The sequence below is a fragment of the Zeus faber genome (genome assembly GCF_960531495.2).
Source record: "Zeus faber genome assembly, chromosome: 6".
Lineage (NCBI taxonomy): Eukaryota > Metazoa > Chordata > Actinopteri > Zeiformes > Zeidae > Zeus > Zeus faber.
The window spans coordinates 13,971,443-13,992,482 of record NC_137201.1 but is presented as its reverse complement, the minus strand read 5'-3'; the positions used below and the strand labels follow the sequence as shown (position 1 = coordinate 13,992,482).

Here is a 21,040-nt window from a genome sequence, read left to right as displayed (position 1 = left end):
CACACACACACACACACACACACACACACACACACACACACACACACACACACACACACACACACACACACACACACACACACACACACACACACGCACACAGTATGCATAGGCACACCCGCATGTTCACACACATTGACACACAAGGGAGGTGGAAAAAAAGAGCTGATTTATGTGGTTGGTGTTTGCTCCAATGTTGCAGTTGTAGAAAACTAATTTGTATGTGTTTGTGTGTGTTTGTGTGTGTCCGTGTGTGTCTGAGAGAGTGTGTTTGGGGTTACTGTTTGAATATAAATTACCCGTGTGGGATCTCCCTGCAAGGAGGTTGGTTCTTGAGTTTGTGGAAGCCTACTTCATATTACTGTCTTCACAAAGTTCACATTCATTGCAGCTGCATTCACTTTTACTCCACCTCCCCTTCCTTTCTAACCCCATCATGCTGTCTTCATGCACATCCATCCATCCACCCAACCAACCAGACATCTCCTATCCATTTGTCAACCATCCATCCATCCGTCCATTTATCTAACCATCCATCCATCCGTCTCAGGATCAACACATGCAATCACTTTATTCCCACATCTAGCCAATCTGCATGTTCTCCATGAAACTTCCAAATTCTGCCTATAGGACCTGAAAAGGGAATGGAGAGGTGAACTTCCTGTATTTATTTGTTGATTTTGCAATCTCATCCATGGCTGCTGATTTGGGTTCAAAGTGGGGAGGGTGGAGACAAAGGGCACGCTAGATATGAGAGGTATGACTGGGCCACCATGAGAGAGTGATCTGCCGATCTGGTCAGAGACCTTTTCGCCCCAAAATGTAGGGCAAATAAGCAACTAGATGCAAGGTTAACCCACAGCCGTACATCGCATCTCTATTCCATCTAGGATTTTATTTATTTATGATCGATGGTGAATATTTCAAGATCCAATATAATACCATCTTTAATTTTGTGTTGCATTTAAATATACGCACAGCATTTGCTTGACGGGTTACGTATGAGCAATTACACTAACAAGGCATATTTTATGTATTAAATTAAATTGCGTGTCTTTTCTTTGAACATAATCCTACAATTGTTGTTGTTCTTCTTCTTCTTCAATTTAGACATTTCTGTTAACGTACTGTACACTTAGGCAAGAGCTGAAATTGAAATCTCAGAGCAAAGCAACATTAAAGATAGAGGATTATGTTTCCCTTTGGGACTGGCTGAAGTGATCTCTGCAAATAACTAGTGGTTGTGAAAATCAGCAGAGCTACACATCAAAATGTAAAATACCTCTACTCTCACTCAATTAGGAAGAACTGGAGGAATTATGTTTACATAACATTTGGGGCTGTGAGCTCATTTAAAATGAGATAACACTAAGGATCATAACCAAAAGGCTTCATATAAGAATGAATGACTTGAAATCGAATAAACTGGCTTGGAAGGACTTTAAGTCAGTATGTGATGTTGTCAGCGGCATGAAGTTGACATAAAGACCTTGAACCATTCACTCCATCGTAAGAAACTTGCGATACAGATGCTGTGGGAATGGAATAAAGTGCAGGTGGGTCATTCGGGGTTCCAAGCGGGCAGGCTGAAGGCACAGGGCTCTGAGTGTGGACAGGCTGGAGGTGAGGCTCAGGCAAACAGGAAGGCGGACACGAGGGAGGTTTTCTGGATATTAGGGGCGGACAGGATCAGCAAGGAGCAACAAATACATAAGAATTCAACGAAGAACAGTCTGGACAATGCCACACTAGGTGACTGTATGATCAGACGAGCTTTGGATGAGGAGACAAGGTCCTTATGGAGAGTGGTGATAAGTGTGACGAGAAGTAGCTGTGCCAGCCAGGCCTGGAACCAGGAGCCACGCCCACGCTGCACTGTCAGTTATAGACATGGAAATGCTAGATATAAGCGGGAAAGGGAGGAGAGACAGGTTCCTCAGGACCTTAGACCTCCCAGTCCACTAGGTACTGGAGGCTCCCGCTGCGATGGCGGAAGTCTAGGAGCTGGCTGACGGTGTAGGCAGGGTGGTCCTCACTGATCCGTGCAGGTGGGGAGGGAATCTTTGGAGGGCAGAGGGTGCTGGTGGAGACGGGTTTGATCTGAGAGAGGTGGAGGGTCGGGTGGATGCGCATAGTGTGTGGAAGTTGGAGCTGGACTGCGGTTGGGTTCATTATGTTGGTTATTTAAAAAGGGCCAAGGAACCGGGGAGACAATTTCTTGCATGTGGATTTTGAAGGGATGTCTTGTGACGAGAGCCAGACCTGTTGACCGGGTGTGTAGTTGGGGGCCCGGGACCCGACATTGGTCTGCAAGGCGCTGGTTCCGCTGGGCAGTCCGAAGCAGGGCAGCCTTGGTGCCGGATATGGAGCTGCACTGATGCCACTGAGACTTGCGCCTCCTGGGCCGAAAAACAACGGAGGCTGGTAACCTAAGGAGGAGTGGGGGTTGTGCACGTACTCTACCCAAGCTAACTGGTTGGAGGAGAAACCACAGCGGAGAGCTGCCTCGAGGTCATGGTTGGCACTTTCCGACTGCCAGTTGGTTTGTGGGTGAAAGCCGGATGAGTTGCTGACTATGGCTCCCAAGGCCCAACAGTACGCCTTCCAGACCTGGGAAACGAACTGGGGGCCAGTCAGGGATGATATCTACTGGAAGGCCGTGCAGGCGGAAGGCATGGTGGACTGTGAGGTCGGTGGTCAGCCGGCTAGAGGGAAGTTTGTGCAAGGCGACGAAGCGGGCCGCCTTAGAAGTGGTCAACCACTGTCTTGACCTCAGAGCCAGTGACAAAGTCCATGGCAATGTGTGACCTGTTTGGGAGGTTCACCTCCAGGGTCGGGTTGCGCCCTCTGAGCATCCCAGACCACCGACTCGATCCCCAAAGACAGGGCCCCCAGAAAAACAAGTGGAGGGCAGGATGGTCTTGGGACTAGGTGGCGCCTCTCCAAAGTCAAACTGGCGGGAAGGGGCGTAAGGCTTGACGTTCTTGGACCCCGGATGGAAAAATGTAATCGTTCAAACTATGAAATGGCTGTTCAGCTCTCTCAAGGCAGTGCCTCCACTCCTCCAGGCTCAGCTTAATACCCAGTTGCTCCCTGTCTCCTACATCATAGTTGTGCTCTGCCGGGGAGAGCCGATGTGAGAAGAAGGCACAGGGATGAAGCTTGAAGTCGGGACCAGAGCACTGGGAGAGGATGGCCCCCCAATCCTACGTCAGAGGCGTCAACCTCGATGACGAACTGCTGAGAGGTATCGGGCTGGACTAGGACAGGAGATGAAACTAAGAGTTCTTTGAGCCGGCAGAAGGCCTCTTCAGCAGCAGGGGTCTGGGTGAATGGAGCCGCGGTGGAGGCGAGTCTGTTAAGGTGCTGCAACTCTGCTCTAGTCCATAATAAAACGTCAGTAGAAGTTGGCGAATCCCAGGGACTGCTGCAGCTTCTTGCGGGTCGAGTGAACCGGCCATTCAGCGACTGCGCTGATCTTCTCCGGGTCTGTCCTAACCTGCCCAGACATCCAGACTGCCAAGGCATCACTAAATACTCAACGTGGCCTAGTGGGGTGTTGAATACAGTCTTCCACTCATCCCTCTCCCCGATGTGGACCAAGTGGTAAGTGTTACGCAAGTCCAGTTTGAAGACTGTGGCACCATGCAATGGTTCAAAGGCAGAACCGATGAGAGGCAGACGAAATTTGTTTTTAACTGTGATGTTATTGAGTCCATGAGAGAGAGATATAGAGATCTCTCTATCTATCTATATATCTCAATACAGGGTCATAGGGACCTGTCCTTCTTAGCCACAAAGATGAACCACGCTCCCACGGGGGAAGAAGAAGGTCGGATGATATCTGTAGAGAGTGACTCGTGATATACCTAGCCACGGTTTCACGCTCAGGACGGGTCATAGAGACGGCTGGAGGGCAGGGAGACACTAGATCAATCGCACAGTTGATGGGGTGGCAGAGAGAGCCCGCTCCTCACTAAACACCTAGCCAAAATCATAATATTCCAAAAGTACAACTGACAGGTCCAGAGCAACAGGAGACACAGACAGCATTGGGCTCAACAGGGGGAAGAGCAGAACGCAGACATTTGGAATGGCACGGGGAACTCCACCCAATGATCATGTTGGCAGACCAATCGATGTGAGGGTTCTACCGTCCTAGCCAGGGGTGTCCAAGGACAAGGGGGGTGTGAGGTGAGGAAAAAAATGTATTCTCGGTGGTTCCCAGACAATCTGAGCAGCAGGGGTTCGGTCTGGTGTGTGACCTGCGCCAGAACGCTACCATCCTGAGCACCAACCCCCTTGATTGTGGGACAATCAAGGGGCTTCACAGAGAGACTAAACGCCAGTCGAGAAATGTTCGGCACCGGAATCCACCCAAGCTAATAATGGAATGGCTAGTAGGTTGTGGCACAGGGTGGCTTCGACCTGCAACCTAGGGGGTGGGGTTCTTAGGTTCGGTATTTTCGCTCACCAGTCTCTCCACAGCTACGGATGAGTGTTGTCTTTTAGCCGAACAGGACAGGAAGCCAGAAAAATGACTTGACTGTCCACAATATAGGCACTCCCCTGCCTTTATCCTCCTTTACAATTCAGCAGGTGTGAGGGGTCCTCTACCTAATTCCATCGGCTCCTCCTGTGGAGCCCAAAGGTTACGAGGTGAGCTGGAGACAGCCTGGGTACCGGGACTGACTCTGGCGAGAGTTGGGGTGGAGCACGAGAGTTGTAGGTGGAGCAGAAGTTGTAGTTTCTTTCGCCACATTTCTCCTGTATGCGATGATGCAGCTGGATGGAAAGAGATCAGAGCGTCCAGGAAGGTTAATGCATCCCACCGTGCTAATACATCCTTGAGGTTTTCATTCAAACCATTCAAAAATATGCCACAAAGGGCCTCCTCGTTCCACCCGGTCTCCGCTGCTAGAACCCGGAAATCTTTGTTGTCAGCGACAAGTTGCAGAGCCTGTCAGAGGTTAAGCAGGCTCTTCGGGGCGTCCCCTGCACGGACTAGATGATCAAACACCTTCTAGAATGCATCAAGGAACTCAGAAAAAAGTACAGAATGTTGCTTATTCCTGCTTATTGTTGTTCTGCCCAATCAAAAGCCCCCCCCCCCCTTTAGCAGTCCCATAACATAGGATTACTTGGAATAGTCAGAAGCGTAGGTAGTTGGTTGTTGGGCAAAGACTAGCGTACACTGTAGGAGAAAACCCCGGCATCTCCCCAGATCCCCTGTGTAGGGTTCAGGGCTCCCAGATGGAGGGAGGCGGCTCACGAGAGGGATCTTGGGGGGGACATAGGAGAAGGGGTTATCTTAGTTGACAGAGTCTTTAGCATATTCTTATCTGAGCACACACGGCATGTTGTGTGTCCATGAGTCCTCGAATGAGCTGGTGGTGCCGGTAGAGGACCTCTTCCTGGGTGGAGATGGTCTGATGAATGGGGGTAGTAGCTGCTGTGTCCATGTTGGGGTCTGATCATTCTGTCATGAACAAGGCAGATAAGACCCAGATGCAGCACACAGTACGGGGAAAGTATAGAAGTTTTATTTACAAAGGGGGAATAAGATTATGTGGGAATGGAAGGTGGGTCGTACGGGGGTCCGAGCGGGGCAAACAGGCCGACAGGCATGAGGGAGATTTTCTGGAGTCAAGGAGCGAACAGGGTCAGACAAGGCAAGGAGCAACAAATACATAAGACTCCAACAGCGAGCCGTCTGGAGAATGCCACACCAGGTGACGGTACAATCAGACAAGGTCTGGATGAGGAGCCGGGGTTCTTATGGAGAGTGGTGATGAGTGTGATGAGGAGCAACTGTGTCAGCCAGGCCTGGAACCAGGTGCCACACCCATGCTGCACTGTCAGGTATGGACATGGACGTCCTAGATACAAGAGGAAAAGGGAGGAGAGACACACAAGGAGACAGAAAGGCATGGCTGGGGCAGGGACAAGGGGTTTGTGTTTGTTGTCCTTTAAACATCCTAAGTGTAGCTGTGGATTTTCACATGTCTTTCACTCTTAGCGCTGAGGACCTTGTGTTAATGCCAGCTGTTGATTGCCAGACACGAATGCTGTGGGAAGTTAATTGCTGTTTAATTGACTGTAATCATCAAATGCACTCTGCAATCCCTCCCTCTGTCTGTGCCTGTATCAACTGGTTCATTTTGCTTTCTATTGAGAGGTCTATTGATCTTAAGGACACTTTCACTTTTGTGATTGTTTGTGCCATTTTTCATTAATCATTTGAAGCTTCAATGGTTTGTCTTCAATGGTTAGTGGAGTGCAAAATAGGGGAAGGTAAAATAGGTTGGACGTGGCTATGCCCATATTACCACCATCGAAAAACATATATTGTTGTGTCCCACAGAGGGATTGCAAATAATGCAAAAAATAATTAAGAATTCCTATAGGATCCAATTGAAAACCAATTATGATTCTATAAGAAATGTCCCAAAATATCATAGGAATCCTATATGATCCTTTTGTATTTTAGTGTCTTTCTATAGGAGTTCTATAGCATCCTATAGAATTTGGGAAAAGCATTTTTCCCGCTCTTGTTTTTGTGCCTATTAATCCCCCATGTCCCTGTTTGCCTTGTTTCCAAAGCCCTATTATGCCACTTCTCCTAATGCACTCTCTCTCCTTCTTCCGAAGACTCTGTGTGAATGGGCAGCATGAGCAGCATTCAGCGCTCTATTCAGTGTCACAGCAGCCCTCCACTTTCCTTCATTAGTGACTGCCTAATGGCACACATCATTGCAGTTTATTTGCTATAATTAACCACCACCATTTGGCCAGTGCCAAGCCGCTGCACTTAATGTGACACTGCATGAGTGTGTGTGTGTACGGGCACTTATCAGGCGTAAAAGAGGAACAAATAACCATTCTCATCATTACCAAATCGTTCCCTCTTTCGTCAGACATCTTACATTTAATGTCTGCTCTGTATTCACTGTGCCGAGCCATGTCGTGTGCCGTGATGCCTTACAGAGAGAAAAAGCAATGGGCCTTGCGAAACCCGACTCAGCTCTTAAAAAGATACAGAGTTAGGGATTTGTGTCAATAAATGAACAAACAATGGCCACCATATTCCCCACCCATAATAGAGCATTCCTCTACTGTTTTGCTCCATCTGCTTGTCTGTGTTTCTTCTTTCTTCACACTCAAGTTTATTTTTCCTATCTTTGTTGGCCCGGCCACAGTCAACCCCACAGGCTTGTTTCCACTGCACATTCACTGCATTTCTCCTGCATTTCTGCTGGTCAAATTCCTAAAAGCTGCAGTAACCTAATGCATATTAATCTCTCCCACCGAGGGGGCAGGGTGGTTCACAAATACGATGCAGTTCACAATTACGATGCAGTCGCAAATTAACCTTAACGGAAATGTACTATCACTGTAAGCCTTCTGGTGTAAGAAGGAGCTTCAAAAAAAGCTTCAAAAGACCAAGTCTAGATGCTACTTGGTATTAACTGATATAAAAAGTGAACGGGGAGGAGCACAAGAGCACAAATAGAGTCATTCATTGGCCCCAGAGAACATGGAGTACACATACATTGCAAAGTGTCTAAAATACATTTCCCTGCGGTTTCAAGTCATATTTCCACCATTGATGTTAAACGTTTTGGTCTTCGCTTTGTAGTGTTTCCTGCACCAACGTCATTAACTCATATTAAGATTGAATGAGGAGGAGCACCAAGGCTTGGGGAAGTCCTTTATTGGCCCCAAAAAAGGTACAAAGAGTCTAAAATACATTTCCCCGTGGGTTCAAATCATATTTCCACTGCTAAGAGTTCAGTGAATCCTTGCTTTGTGGTGTTTCTTGCACTAACAAAGGCTGTGTACGCTAGGCTTGGGCAGATTTATGATTAAATCGTCTATCGGCGATGGGCTCCATTGATCGGCGATTGAGATTGATTACAGACTTTTTTCTTTTTTTATCGCCCAGGAAAAATCAGAGCATTGAAACGGTTTAAGTGCAGTTAACTTTGTTCTGAAACTGGAGTGGAGAGAGACAGAGGGAGAGGGAGGGAGAGGGAGGGAGAGAGGGGGCAGAGGTTCTCCCCATCTCGGTTCAGAGCTGTCGAGTAACCACTGGTGATCGGGTCTCACGTCACCTCTACAGTCCCATACAGAGACTTGAGGTACAGGTTCTCAAACGAAAAAGAAAACGCACGTGGACCCCCAGCTCCGGTTCTAGGCATTTTGCCGCTCTGGGAAAACTGAGAAGCACAGCGGAGCCGCTGTACGTACATCGCAGGTGCGCCGAGGTTCATGAGGTGTTCCTCATGAATATATCTTGCCCAGACAATCTGCTACCTTGATACCCATTAATGCTTAAAAAAAAAGTGTGCCTGATAAGAAGGGCACCGTGGGGTCCGTGGGGCAGGTGTTTGGGCACCCCCCTCTGCACGTACCTGCCGCTCAATATGCAAATCTTGTGATTATAATATAGCAATACATAATATAATCTCATAGAGAAAGATTTAGATTTATTTTGTTTCCTTAGTTTCCTACTTGTATGGAAAACGTAAACCTGACTCAAGGAATTGGAGCGGAGATCTTTATTTGTTTCTCCTCCAGACAACGGTGCGCCCCGGCTCCTGTAACTGTCTTCTTATTTTAGATCTATTTATTTTCGTTTGTTTCCTACATGTATGAAACAACATTTTTAAAAACAACTGTGTTAAGGGGCTAACCCGTTCCGTATTGTTCAAAAAAACCTGTGCGCCCCCAGCGATCGGCGATTAGAATTTTGCACGATCCCCCAAGCCTAGTGTACGCTTGTTATATTCTGTGCCATCTCCACATTCCCGGTGCCAAAGGCCCACATCACTGAGATGGAGATGGGGAACTTTTTGTAGAGCCGTAGATTAAGGTGGAGGAGTGAGACCGGGACTCAATTCACACGGAGAAGGATGTTCCTTTAATCTAGTCCGCCCACCCCTCACCTCTCAAACCCCCCCGTTGCTCCTCTCCCTCCTGTTTTGTTGCTCCCCCCTCCGTCCGCCTATTCTCTGCCGGGCCCCAAAACAACATAAATATTTCCCCTTGCCTTTCCACCATCACTTCTGCTCTGCACATGTTCCAGGCATTTTAAACAGTGCCGGCCTGTTTCCTTGGGGAGCAGCCAGCGTGAGACTAACTCGCCGTTTTGCAGCGTGTCATTGCAAAATGAATGGTGGTTCAAAGCAGTGACTGATGCTGTGTGTCTGCATACAGTCTGTTGTCACCACTGACCTATAAATAGAGTAGACACTCATCAACCCACAGATTTTGTGTAACCGGCTGTTCCTGGTTGGTAACACTTTGTAACTACTTCAAAATAAAACGGGTTTTTGCACCAATCATTTTGAGCCAATCACGCTGAACCTTGAGTATGTGCCGTGGAAACAAGCTTCCTATACTGTACATCCTATATTTCAGTATCTTATGAACTCTATGTAAATTGGAATGATTGAAAAGGCACACTGAATAATTTCTTGCTTTTCCTAATAGTTGTGAGAAATTCAAATTCATTGTAATTCAAGAGTTCACTTTATGATGTAAATGGATCTACGCTCTTAAATTGAAGAGGAAACAGGCCCGCTGCAAAGGCCGCAGATAAGGGGGGGATGGTAGCTCAGGAGGTAGAGCTGGTGGTCTAGTGATCTAAAGGTTGCTGGTTCGATGCCAGGCTCCTCCTGCTAGCATGCTGTAGTGTCCTTGAGCAAGACACTTAACCCCTAATTGCTCCTGATGGCTGCGTCCGTCGGTGTTTGAACAATTGTAAGTCGCTTTGGATAAAAGCGTCTGCTAAATGACTAAATGTAAATGTAATGTAATAAGTAAGACATTACAACGGTCCACTCACGTCCTGAAAGAGGCCCTTAAAGAAACAACTCACCACTTTCAATGCTTTTCCATGGAGTCGACCCTCGATCCTCAGAAGCTACGGCACCAAACGAAAGGCTGATCAGATGCGTAGGTTCGAAAGATTCGTGTGCGTCCCTGTGAATATTTTTCATCCCCTCACTTTCCTCCCTTGCAATCGCCCGTCCTCCCTCAAACTCCAGCTCCGGGGCTGCGATCGCCCGCGTTATTCTGCGTTTACTATTCCGCAGTATCACCACTCTGTCTATCATTTGTCATACAGTATAGAACCACCTCACAGCAAAACGACTGAGCTGTTAAGCAAAAAAATTCAAGAGTACACAGCACAGACAAACTGTGCACAGTTTGCACACACGCACACGCGCACACACACACACACACACACACACACACACACACACACACACACACACACACAGACACAGGGGTGGATGTAGTGTGCACAGGGCACAGCGGCATAGCAGAGATGATGCTTGGCAGTTCAGTGAAGGCAGCAGTTTAGAATGTCATTAGTCTGAGAGGGCAGCGGAGCAAGGTGAAATTATGGGCGTAAGAGGTTTTGCTGCTCCCTGTTGCTATCTGCACATCACGCCCTGCTGTAGCCTCCGTGATAATGCTAGGCTTGTTAATGTGCCCTGTCATAGACCTAATCTACCAGATCAAAAACGCTTGCTATCTCCTTCCACCGAGGGTGGAAGTTCCCTTTACTGGTTTCTCCCGCCATTCTCTCTCGCTCTTTCTTTTTATCCTTGTATTCTTTATCAGCCTTTGCTTTTTATTGATCTCCTTTCTCTTTCACTCTCTCAGTCTCTTTCTGTCATTGTCCCATTTTTCTCTGCCCCTCTCTTTTCCCTCTCTATTTTCCCTCTCACGTATTGGCGCAATTAATAGCGGCGCCGTCTCAGAACCGAGGGACGCTAACGCATTAAGTCCATCCTGCGGACGGGGCCTTGGAGCCGGAATCTCCTAAATGCTTAGTATTCTGCCCGGTCAGCCCCAACAGCAGGGCACCCAGTCATTTGGCTCCCATTAACCTGCCAGTTGGCGTCTCCATTACCACCTTAGAGCCCCGCGCGGACAGGCGGGAAGTCCCTTCACATTTCAAGCGACGACGACCGACGCCCGTCTCTCGGAGGACTGAGGGGCTGACCTGACTCCCCGCCGGCTCCTGCACACTGTGGCTTTGTTTTGCGCCCTCTGTTCCTCTGTGTATCATTTTTTAGGCTTTGCTCTAGATAGTGCTTTGGGGGAAACACTTTCAGATTCCTGTTGCATTTTTTATGTCCCGCCTCGCAGAAAGCAAGTGCTGCTCTGACGTCAGCGAGCTTGGACGTAGTGGCCTATGCGTGGTGCCTTAAGTGTACTGCTCCAGAAGCCTATTTTCCTCCTATATATGTACTGTACATGCTGAGTGAATCGCTCCATTGTGGTTGTGTATGGGGTTGTGTATGTGAGATTTGTGCCTGAAACCTCCACTTCCTCCCCACAGGGGAACACACAAAAAACATTTTATGACTCTTTTGCGGTCTCATCGCAGGGCCACTACTTTCCTGCCCACGAGCAAACACTTTGTGAATCCACATGTATGAATTGAATTGAGTCAGAACCAACACACGCACGCACACACACACACACACACACACACACACACACACACACACAGACACACACACACACACCAAATCCCTTAGAGATCCTTTTAATCCTACCCTGCACTCCCTTAATGGAGCATAGAGGAATATGTTAGCAAAGGATGTCCACATACACACACACACACACACACACACACACACACACACACACACACACACACACACACACACACACACACACACACACACCCACAATCCATCATTAATTCCCTTCTGATTGAGAACACACATTCACACCTTTTTAGTTTTGTCTGCGTGGGAACATCCATCTGACATGGACATGCACGCACGCACGCAAGCACACACACACACACACACACACACAGACAAACACACACACACACACACACACATACACACACACACATACACACACACACAAACAAAATGTTCATAGCAGGACACCTTTACCAAAAGTATTCTCTTGTAGTCAAACTGAGGAGCATTACATTATTGTTAATGCTGCATGTTTTTAGTTTTTATTTAGTACTGCAGACAAACATTAACAAAATAAAAAACATTGGTGGTGTCAAATTAAAAAACCTCAAAATTTACCTTCGAACAGCCTTTGAAACAAAATCATTCACAAGAAGAAATATCTTGAAAGGGAGCTGTTAGTGTCGACGGTTTCTCTTTGCAGACGGATCTTTCAGATCTTTATGTATTTATGTCATTTTTTCCCTCTCCTATTTCAACCAAAATGCCCTCATTATTCAAATCTATGCTAATGAAGGGTTTCGAGATGAGTTTCTGACGATTGCCCTAACGATTTGGAAATTTGTACAATAAAGCGATATCACACAAGAGGTAGTGCCCCGCTGTTCTACTGTGTGCCACATATGGCTGCGACAGCCTCAAAGGCACCAAGCCACAGGCCGAGTGCACAAGTTACTCTCCTCGAATTAAAATGTCAAAGTCTGGATGTTCAGCGTTCAACTTTAAAATATGTCTGTCTTCCTGTGTACATATATTTGCTGCACATTTAACCTGTGTCATATGTCGTTTTATCCCCCTTGAAGTTCCCAGACAGTGATGTTTTTTATTTTTGCCATGAAGATTTAGCTTTGAATGAAGCTAGTCATGTTTGGAAAACACAGACAAATATTTCATTGACTTCCTCTGGTTTCGCATTTGGAAATGAGAAATGAGAAATGAGAAACGAGGGCTCACCTTGTTCGCCGCCACTCGCATCAGCTGCTTTATGCGGCGTTGTGCACTATGTTGACTCACGCAGTGACTCATGCAGAACTTGTTCATGACAAATGACAAATGGCTTCTTTATGATGTTTTCCTATATAAGTATGTGCTGGACTTTGCAATAAAGTACTGTAAGTTACGACACTGATTATAAAAACTAGTTGTCAACGGATTTGGCCATTGATTAGTTGCATTTAGTTGCCTGGATACGCTACTGTGTTAGTGGGGAGTGGTTTTGGCACCATCTGGGCCCCCATCAGCAGGGGAAGCACGCGCACTGCCCTCTCCGCCCTCAGCCAGCCGCACGCCTCTGCGGTGCCCTCAAAAGTGTTGAGCTACACCTCTCGGTCGTCCTCTTTGGTCATCCGGGGCATCGTGATTGGTGGTGTGCGGCCTTGGCCACACCGCAGCCCTTTGAGCAGAGCATGCAGTTCCTTGGGCTGGCTGAGTAGCTTGACCAGGGCCTGCGTCTGCTGCCGGTTTGCCAGCATCTGTTGTTGCTGCCACCTGACCCTCCTGTACCTCCACTAGCTGGCGAAGGGCCTTCCCCAGCGGAGATGCACCTGCTTGACAGTCCATCTATCCTGTTGACCACGCCACTGTAACATGTCTCTGTTGGTTGCAGGGTAGAGATGGACTAGGAGACAGTTAGAAGCAAAAGGCAGCCTTAGCTGGGCATTTATTTGAACAAATGTCGCAATGTTTGTCTTTTCAGACAAACGTATCAATATGACTGTAGTGTGCAGTCTGGAGTGGGAGCCTGTCAGGAGAGAGCGGGAGAGGTGAAACCACAGCAGCTTTTAAACATTCTGCAAATCACCTCAATCTCCAGCAGCTGCGTCCCCTTCCAGTAGCCAGTGCTGGCTCTCCTCACCTGCAGAGGGCGCCAAAACCACTCCCCACTACCACAGCTTCGTATGCAAAAGGAAAATATATATTTTGGAAAGGCTGGGGAAGGTTCGAAGTTGAGTACAACCAAAACATCAAAGGTATGGGAGACTCTTCTTTAGAATCGTCTCAAAGGGCAGTTTGCTCCAAAATTTGCTCAGCAGTATGTCAGTGATGCATGAGCACCTTGAAGTTGAATGATTTGACTTTCAAACTCAAAGAACAAGAACAAAGAAAATTATAACATATATTCTCTTCCTATATGAACTTTACGTTTGTGAATAACAAATAACAAAATAAACCCATTGAGTGTCTAAAATAAATTTGCTCATTTTATCCGATTAATCGCGATTAATCGACATATTAATCACCAGATTATTCGATCACCAAAACAGTTGTAAGTTGCGGCCTCTCCTCTGCTGAGCACATGGACACCAGTTAAACTAAACAACCTCCAACATTTCACCCTCAGAAAACAGAAGAATGTCGGCGGGATGAAGGCTTGGGACGACAGGGAGTGGGTCCGCTTCTTTTGGCGTCACAATGACAGGAAAGCGAGGCTTGACGCGAATCCATACAAGGGGTGGAAGCGAGTTCCAGCAAGTCCAGCATGACTTTTTGACTGGTGTTTACTCTTTGATGTGCCGGAGCTTTGATAGAGCCAAAAGGCTGCGCTCAGCCCGTCCACGACAGGCCGAGCTGTCGCTCGACAGCTCTCTCAGCACGCCACCTTGGGCTGGAGTGGCCTGGTTTGACACGTGAATTTCACCCCCTCTGATCCACTGGGAGCGTCGGCAAATTGCCTCAACTTCCTTAAGCTCCACGTGTCGGGACGAGGGACGCGTTGTTTATTTTTACTTTATCTTTATTTTGGAGTGCGGGCTGGTTATTTTTCCGATACGTTTGGAGTTGAGGGAGATCAGAAGAACAATAGAGCTGGCGTAGCGGGAGAGGCCTGGGGAACAAAGCCCAGCAGGTTGAGAGGGAATGCATTTCAAGCGCGCTGATATCCTTGTCTTTTTCTTTTATTCGGAAACATGAGATGATTCTTAGATCAAAGTGGGTTTCCATTACCGTCATCTGGAAATCAGCTCAATTGCGAAGGGAGCAGAAGTAGGCGGAGAGGCAGCGGAGTTGTCTCTCTCTTTCTCTCTCTTTCTCTCTATTTCTCTCTCCAAAAACCAAACAAGGAAAATAAATCCGCTCCGCAGATTATCTCATAGTCTGAGATTCCTCAAATTCTGCAAAGCCCATTTCACTAAAAGCAGAAACTTCAGTCATTGTCACCTTCTGCTAAACCCTTCATTGTCCTCTGTTCTCTGGCCCGGCATCTCTCTCTCTCTTTCTCTCACTCTCTCTCTCTCTCTCTCCCCCTCTCTCTCTCTCTCCTGTAATGGTGACTGAGTAGGTCCAAGTCCATCCATCCATCTTTTCTCTTCTTCTTGATCCCATTACCCCCCCAAACCCCACCCCCTCACCCCCTAAACCCACCCAGACAGTATTTAGGGGACATATTGGCAAACCATTATCTTTAATTACACTTAATAGCTATGCTCTACCTCCACAGTGTGTCTGCATGCGAGTGTGTGGTGTGCCCACTTGTGTGTGTTTGTGTGTGTATCGTGTGTTTGCGTCCGGACTAATGCAAATCGTGCCGTGCCACATGGTTTTCCCCCTCGTGCTCTTTACGACCACGGTCGTGTCGCCGGCGCCGCTTGTCATTACGGCCGAACAGAGCCAGGGCGGCATTATGTATTTCTCCAACCATGGCAGCCAAATGGCGTTCACTGCGGTGCAATACGAACCCTAGTAGATTGGAGCAGATTGAAGCAAATAGGATATAGATTCTTTATATGCAATTTCTTCCTCAAGGTGTATTGAAATTTTGAAGGCTATCCATTTGGTCCTTGCAGCTCAAAATAACCAGCAACAAAATAAGGTCTATATCCTGTTACCGCTCTGTATCAAGTTGTGCTCTGATTGGATCACAGTCTGTGTGTGTGTGTGTGTGTGTGTGTGTGTGTGTGTGTGTGTGTGTGTGTGTGTGTGTGTGTGTGTGTGTGTGTGTGTGTGTGTGTGTGTGTGTGTTTGGCTGTGTGTGTGTGTGTGTGTGTGTGTGTTTGGGTGTGTGTGTGTGTGTGTTTGTGCATCTTTTGCTTGCGGCACAATTATATTATAGCAACTGTGACCATATGTTGGTGGATGGACACACTCATTCTCATTCACACACACTCATGATAAAGTATGTGGGTTTAAATTCTGGATGTTCGGCCAAGGCAGCGTGCCGCTAAACTCCCATAATCCATCTGTGGCGTGACGGCATCCCAGAAGCATCCTCCTTCACGTCCCTCCATCTTTTCTACTCAGTCCATTTGTGCCCTTCTTCCTGCTCCGTCTAAATGTTGTAAGAAATACCCTGTGGTAATTACCGAGACTCAATAGAGAGAAAATAAATGATTGGTGATGGGAACGATGATGCAGGGCCAGCCTGTGCATTCATGAGGCCCTAAGCAGTTACTTTAATATTACTAGAATAACCACAAGACAATTATACCAAACACAAATTAGTCATTTGATTAGACAATAACAAATCACTATACATTAACAGCAGTTCATGACATTTATTACGCAGGAAGAACAGACTCTTTCATGAAATAAAAGAAAAGAACCGACAAAGAAATTACTGGGATTTTGTCTCTTAACTAAACAATAGGCCTACCATTTGTGGGCGTGCATGTTGATTGTCTGGTGAAATACAAGAAGGATCTGACCCTCTTTCAAAATAAAGTTTCTTGATATTAAAACGGAATTAATTATATTCAAAGTATAACAAAATATAACAATTACACTCTAGAAATATCCTTCCATTATACAGTATATATACATACAGTACTTAACATTCATCATTACCAAAATATGTTAAAACCAAATAAATATTTACATGGCCACTACACATTTACTTAGGAATTAAATACATCTAAAATAAAAAACACTGTTTTTATTTGCTTTTATTTGGAACGGTGAACAGGGACATGCAGCGGATTGTGTGGCCCCCCTAGCGCTTGTGGCCCTAAACAACCGCAACCGCAAATGCACAAAGAATGGATTGCGTGCGCTATCTGCTCTGTCTCAACGTCCGATTCACAAAAGATATTGAGCTTATGATACGACAGCGCAAACACGACCATAAAGTTTTGCTGCTGAGTGCCGCACATGCTTTTTTTGTTCATTCAATTAGGAAAAGGAGTGAAATAAATACATCTCAATAAATAAAAACACTGTTTTTATTTGTTTTATTTGGAGAAACGGGCACACTCAGCGGAGCGTAAATGTGTAATGGAGAATCTCCTCTGGGCAGACCTACCACGCCACTGCTCCACACTTGCCGGTTTTACGTCGTCGTACGTTTTACGAGTCTTAAATAAATATAAAACTTTAAATACTTGTGGGACAGTATTTATTTAAATTTAAAGTGAAGCGAAAATGTAACATTGTAAGGAAATCCTGCTGCTATGCAAAATCCTGATGGGGCTATATTATCAGCAAGCCCCCCCTCCTTAGTGGCGATTGGGATTCGAAAATGATGGAAATTGTATCCATTCAGTCATCTAAGGTGCTATTTATTGACAATGGGACATGAAAATGATAGCTTTACAGTTAACTGTAAGACGTTAGCTGATGGAAACCTAAATGAATACGATATTCGTTCATTGTGACGTTTCTGACGGAATTTGGGCTGGGATGAACGATGAGAGTGACATTGCTTCCTTCCTTCCTTCCTCCCTTCGTCCAGATGGAGAGCGACAGACCGAGGGGACGGATGCCGGCCGCAAGAGGGACGCCCGCTCCTCGCCCGGACACCACAAGAGCGAAGACACCAGCGACAGCAGGGAGGACGAGGTCACTGTAAGTTTTCTCTCGCTCTCTCATTCTCTCTCTCTCTCTCTCTCTCTCTCTCTCTCTCTCTCTCTCTCTCCTTCTTTTTCATTCTTTTTTTCCCTGGGTGATTTCTTCACGCCGCTCTGCTCCAGTCAGTCAGAGTATTGACCCAATGCCACAACGTCTAATGATTTCTGTGGGACGCATTCCGCTCGACCTGCCTATAAGCATCAAGTCCGTCCATCAGACCTCTGGATGTTTGCTGCTTCTCTCTCTCACTCTCTCTCTCTCTCTCTCTCTCTCTCTCTCTCTGTCTCTCCTTCTCTCCATCGCGGGTCATCTCTGTCAAAGAGTAAAATTACATGTCCCCCAAAACAAAAACCAACCCTGTCCTTGCGTCACGCATCCATCACTTTTTCGGCCCGTCCTCATCCATCCCATTGATCTTGATCCCTCCACCTTGCTCCCGTTCCGCCCCTCCATCCGAGGCCGGGGCTTAAGTTGGGTGTGATCACCGGTGTGTGGGGGGAACTCATCGGGCTCCAGATCTTAATTATCGTCTAATAACTCGGCTCGCTCCGGTCCCTTGCCCGGCCCGCCGATTAGCGCCTCATTCTGCCCACATCCGAAACAGAGGGAGAGAGAGGGAGAGAGAGAGAGAGAAAGGAGTGGGGGGGGGGGGGGGGGGGGGGGGTTGGAGACACAGAGACGAACAAGAGCGCTTTGTTCGAGGGCACTGGGCGGTAGCAGGATCGCCACCCAAAGAGGATCAGACAGTAAGTCAATCAGTCAGACTCTGGGCCTGACGTGTCTTTGTGAAGCTGAATTAAAAAGAGGGGAAAATAGGCCTTCATAGCGTCAACACACACGCCCATTAGAGGTCCCTAATGGGGCTGAAAGGAATATCTGATTCGCGCCGTGCACGGAACTCAAAGTGAAATACTGCACGAGCAAAAAAGAAAAAGGGGGGAGAGCGAGAGGGACGGAAATGTAGGCGTCTCTCCCTCGATAATGGAGAGGAGATTAGAGAGATGCTACAGTGGGATTGTGAATGGTGTTGGGAGCGCAGGTGTTGGGTTGCGAGGCCGTAAGGTACAAGAACTGATGAGAGCGTCTGAGAACACATTAGAGCGACGGCTTTGATGGCTTCGGGTGATTTGGAGGGTTGTTCGCGAGTCTGTCTCGTGGCAGACCCACCTAGAAGAGCCGAACGACCTCCCCCCCAAAAAAACGTATTAATACCTTTCTAGGGGTAAAATAATTAGGGGGCTACATTATTAAATCTGTGTGAAATGGGTTTTTTTTTTTTTTTCTTATATATTCATCAAGACGGTTTTACCCTCGCAGGAGATCATTAGTCCCACATGCTGCAGCAGACTGAAAGGCCAGGGCACACTGAGACACTAATAGGGCGAATATCAATCTCTATTTCTCTACAAAGTCGATAGCAGAACATGGCCGTGAGTCCCTGTTTATCATGTTCAGTATCGATATCAGCGCTGGCAGACCTGACAGCGTTGTACAAAATGAAAAAGGGTGATTTTAACACCAACAACTGGCACCGGTGGCACCAATCTGCCATTCAATGGACGCCGCAGACCGGGAAAGTAATCTGGGAGAAGCGGATGATCCAATCCCAAACGCAGGACGTTTCGGCCAAAGTTATTACCAATATGGCCGGCATCCGTCCGTGGCGGCTGTTTAAGAGTGGTGAACAGCGTGCGGGGCCAAAGAGGAAAAAACGATTCTCCTCATTTCCTAAAAAAAAAAAGCAGTTTCCGTCAAAATGGCTTTAAGAAATGTGCCTAAAGAGATAAGAGACACCGACGGGGGGTCGGGGGGATCTCGACAGTCCTCCACTAAACTCTAAGCCCACCTGATAGTATTGGGTCCCCTCTTCTGTGACAGTGAAATGAAATGCTGCTCCCCACTCCAGATTACTACAGTCTCGCGCAGCGAGGCTCAGATGTGCCGCTGCACTGTAAGCATTTCACGGCAAAGTCATTAAAAAGTGTCAGGAAGTTTTCGGGAAACGCTCTTTATGAATTTTAAGAGCATCCCGCCTCTTGACGTTTGCTATCCAAATAACTTGGGATGGGTGAGGTTTATTTGGAATGATGACCACTCCAGGTGGTGAACTGTGTGTACATGGTAAACAACCTCAATCACGAGGATTAAAATCTACGACTTAGAATTGTCCCATTACAGGAGGTCGTTATTTGGATTTATGGTCTGCACGATGTAAGACTGAGCTCCGTTTACAGCTTTCTACCGTATAACACTGGTTTATCCGAGGCAGGCGTGCCTTCCTTAGAAAGTGTGTTTGTGTGTGTGTATGTGTGTGTGTGTGTGTGTGTATTTGTGTCGCCATGGACATGCTTGTTTTTACGACTACATTTGTATCCTCCACCTATCATTTATAAAGCCGCTCTCAATTGCACCCATGCTTTTGGCCAGCGAGTGTGCAAGTGTGGTTGTGTGTGTCTCCCTGTGTTTTTTTGTGGCATTATTGCACATTCCGTAAAGTCTGGGAAATTAGATAATGTTGAAATTGAACTATTAACCGCTCACTTGATTCCGTTCCATCTCATACGATTTCAAAGCGGCAATTTTTTTGACGATATGGCGCCATTGTTGATTCCTCTGCACCGTCGCTGCAAAAGGCAGAATGTCCGAGGCAAAGGTCAAGCCTGTAGGTCCTTTACTTTTGGGCCTAATGGCTGAAGAAAAGGTCAAACAATGGTCCAGGCACAGCAGACGTGCAGGGCAGACAGAGAGACAGAAATAGAGAATGGGAGAAGCGGAAATAGAGAACGAGACGGAGAGGGAGAGACCATGGGAGTGGCAGAGATGAAGGAAAGATAGATTCAACAGTGGGACGTTAAACGGTCGTAATGAGAGTCGTGGGATCCGAGTCCCCTCCTTGTTTATTACATTCTCCTCATCCACTGAAGCTGCCAATGAGAAAATGTAATATAATCAACTTCAAATGATAAGAAAAACAAAACGAAACAAGAGGCATTACATTGTATTTAAAGGACCTTTTCCACAAATGAGTCAAAGCAAGGTTCACACAAGTATCAGTCACAACATTAATTCAGGGTATTTTCTTTTGGGATTCAGCCGTCTCAGCGTATCAGTGTAGACGGTGTAGATTTATTTGATTAAGCCTCCGTTGACCCGAGTGAAATTTAAAGGCACAAACACTTTGGGATCACACGACTGAGAGACAAGGCTGTCCCTGTCGCCTGTCCAACGGCGCTCAAACTGTTGTACAAAATCATTTGGGAGGCTGGTCACGGTTATTCCGGTTCTCCGTCGGATTGTTGTTCTCACACTGTGCCTTCTACTTGTATCGATGCGTTTCGTCGAAACTCGGAAGTCAGTCGTTCAGGGCGGGTTGTCCGATTTTTCAGAGTTCGGACTTCAATGGAAGACCCTGTATTTCTCTGAAGTGGTGTACTCGCTCGGTATGAAGAGGACACTCCTCTTCCTGTCTCTCTCTCTCTCTCTCTCTCTCGCTCTCTCTCTCTCTCTCTCGGTCGCTCTTCCCT

At 47.0% G+C, this 21,040-nt stretch overlaps 1 protein-coding gene across 1 annotated transcript in view; it reads left to right on the top strand.

Annotated features, from left to right (window-relative positions):
- The window catches only part of b4galnt4a (beta-1,4-N-acetyl-galactosaminyl transferase 4a), a gene marked incomplete at both ends in the record, with an annotated part of 171,415 nt that overhangs the window by 43,807 nt on the left and 106,568 nt on the right, over nt 1-21,040 (top strand). Inside the window, one exon of the mRNA XM_080002304.1 lies at nt 17,401-17,513. Within this exon, the coding sequence (XP_079858430.1) occupies nt 17,401-17,513 (113 nt within the window). The remainder of the gene's footprint in view (nt 1-17,400; nt 17,514-21,040) is intronic.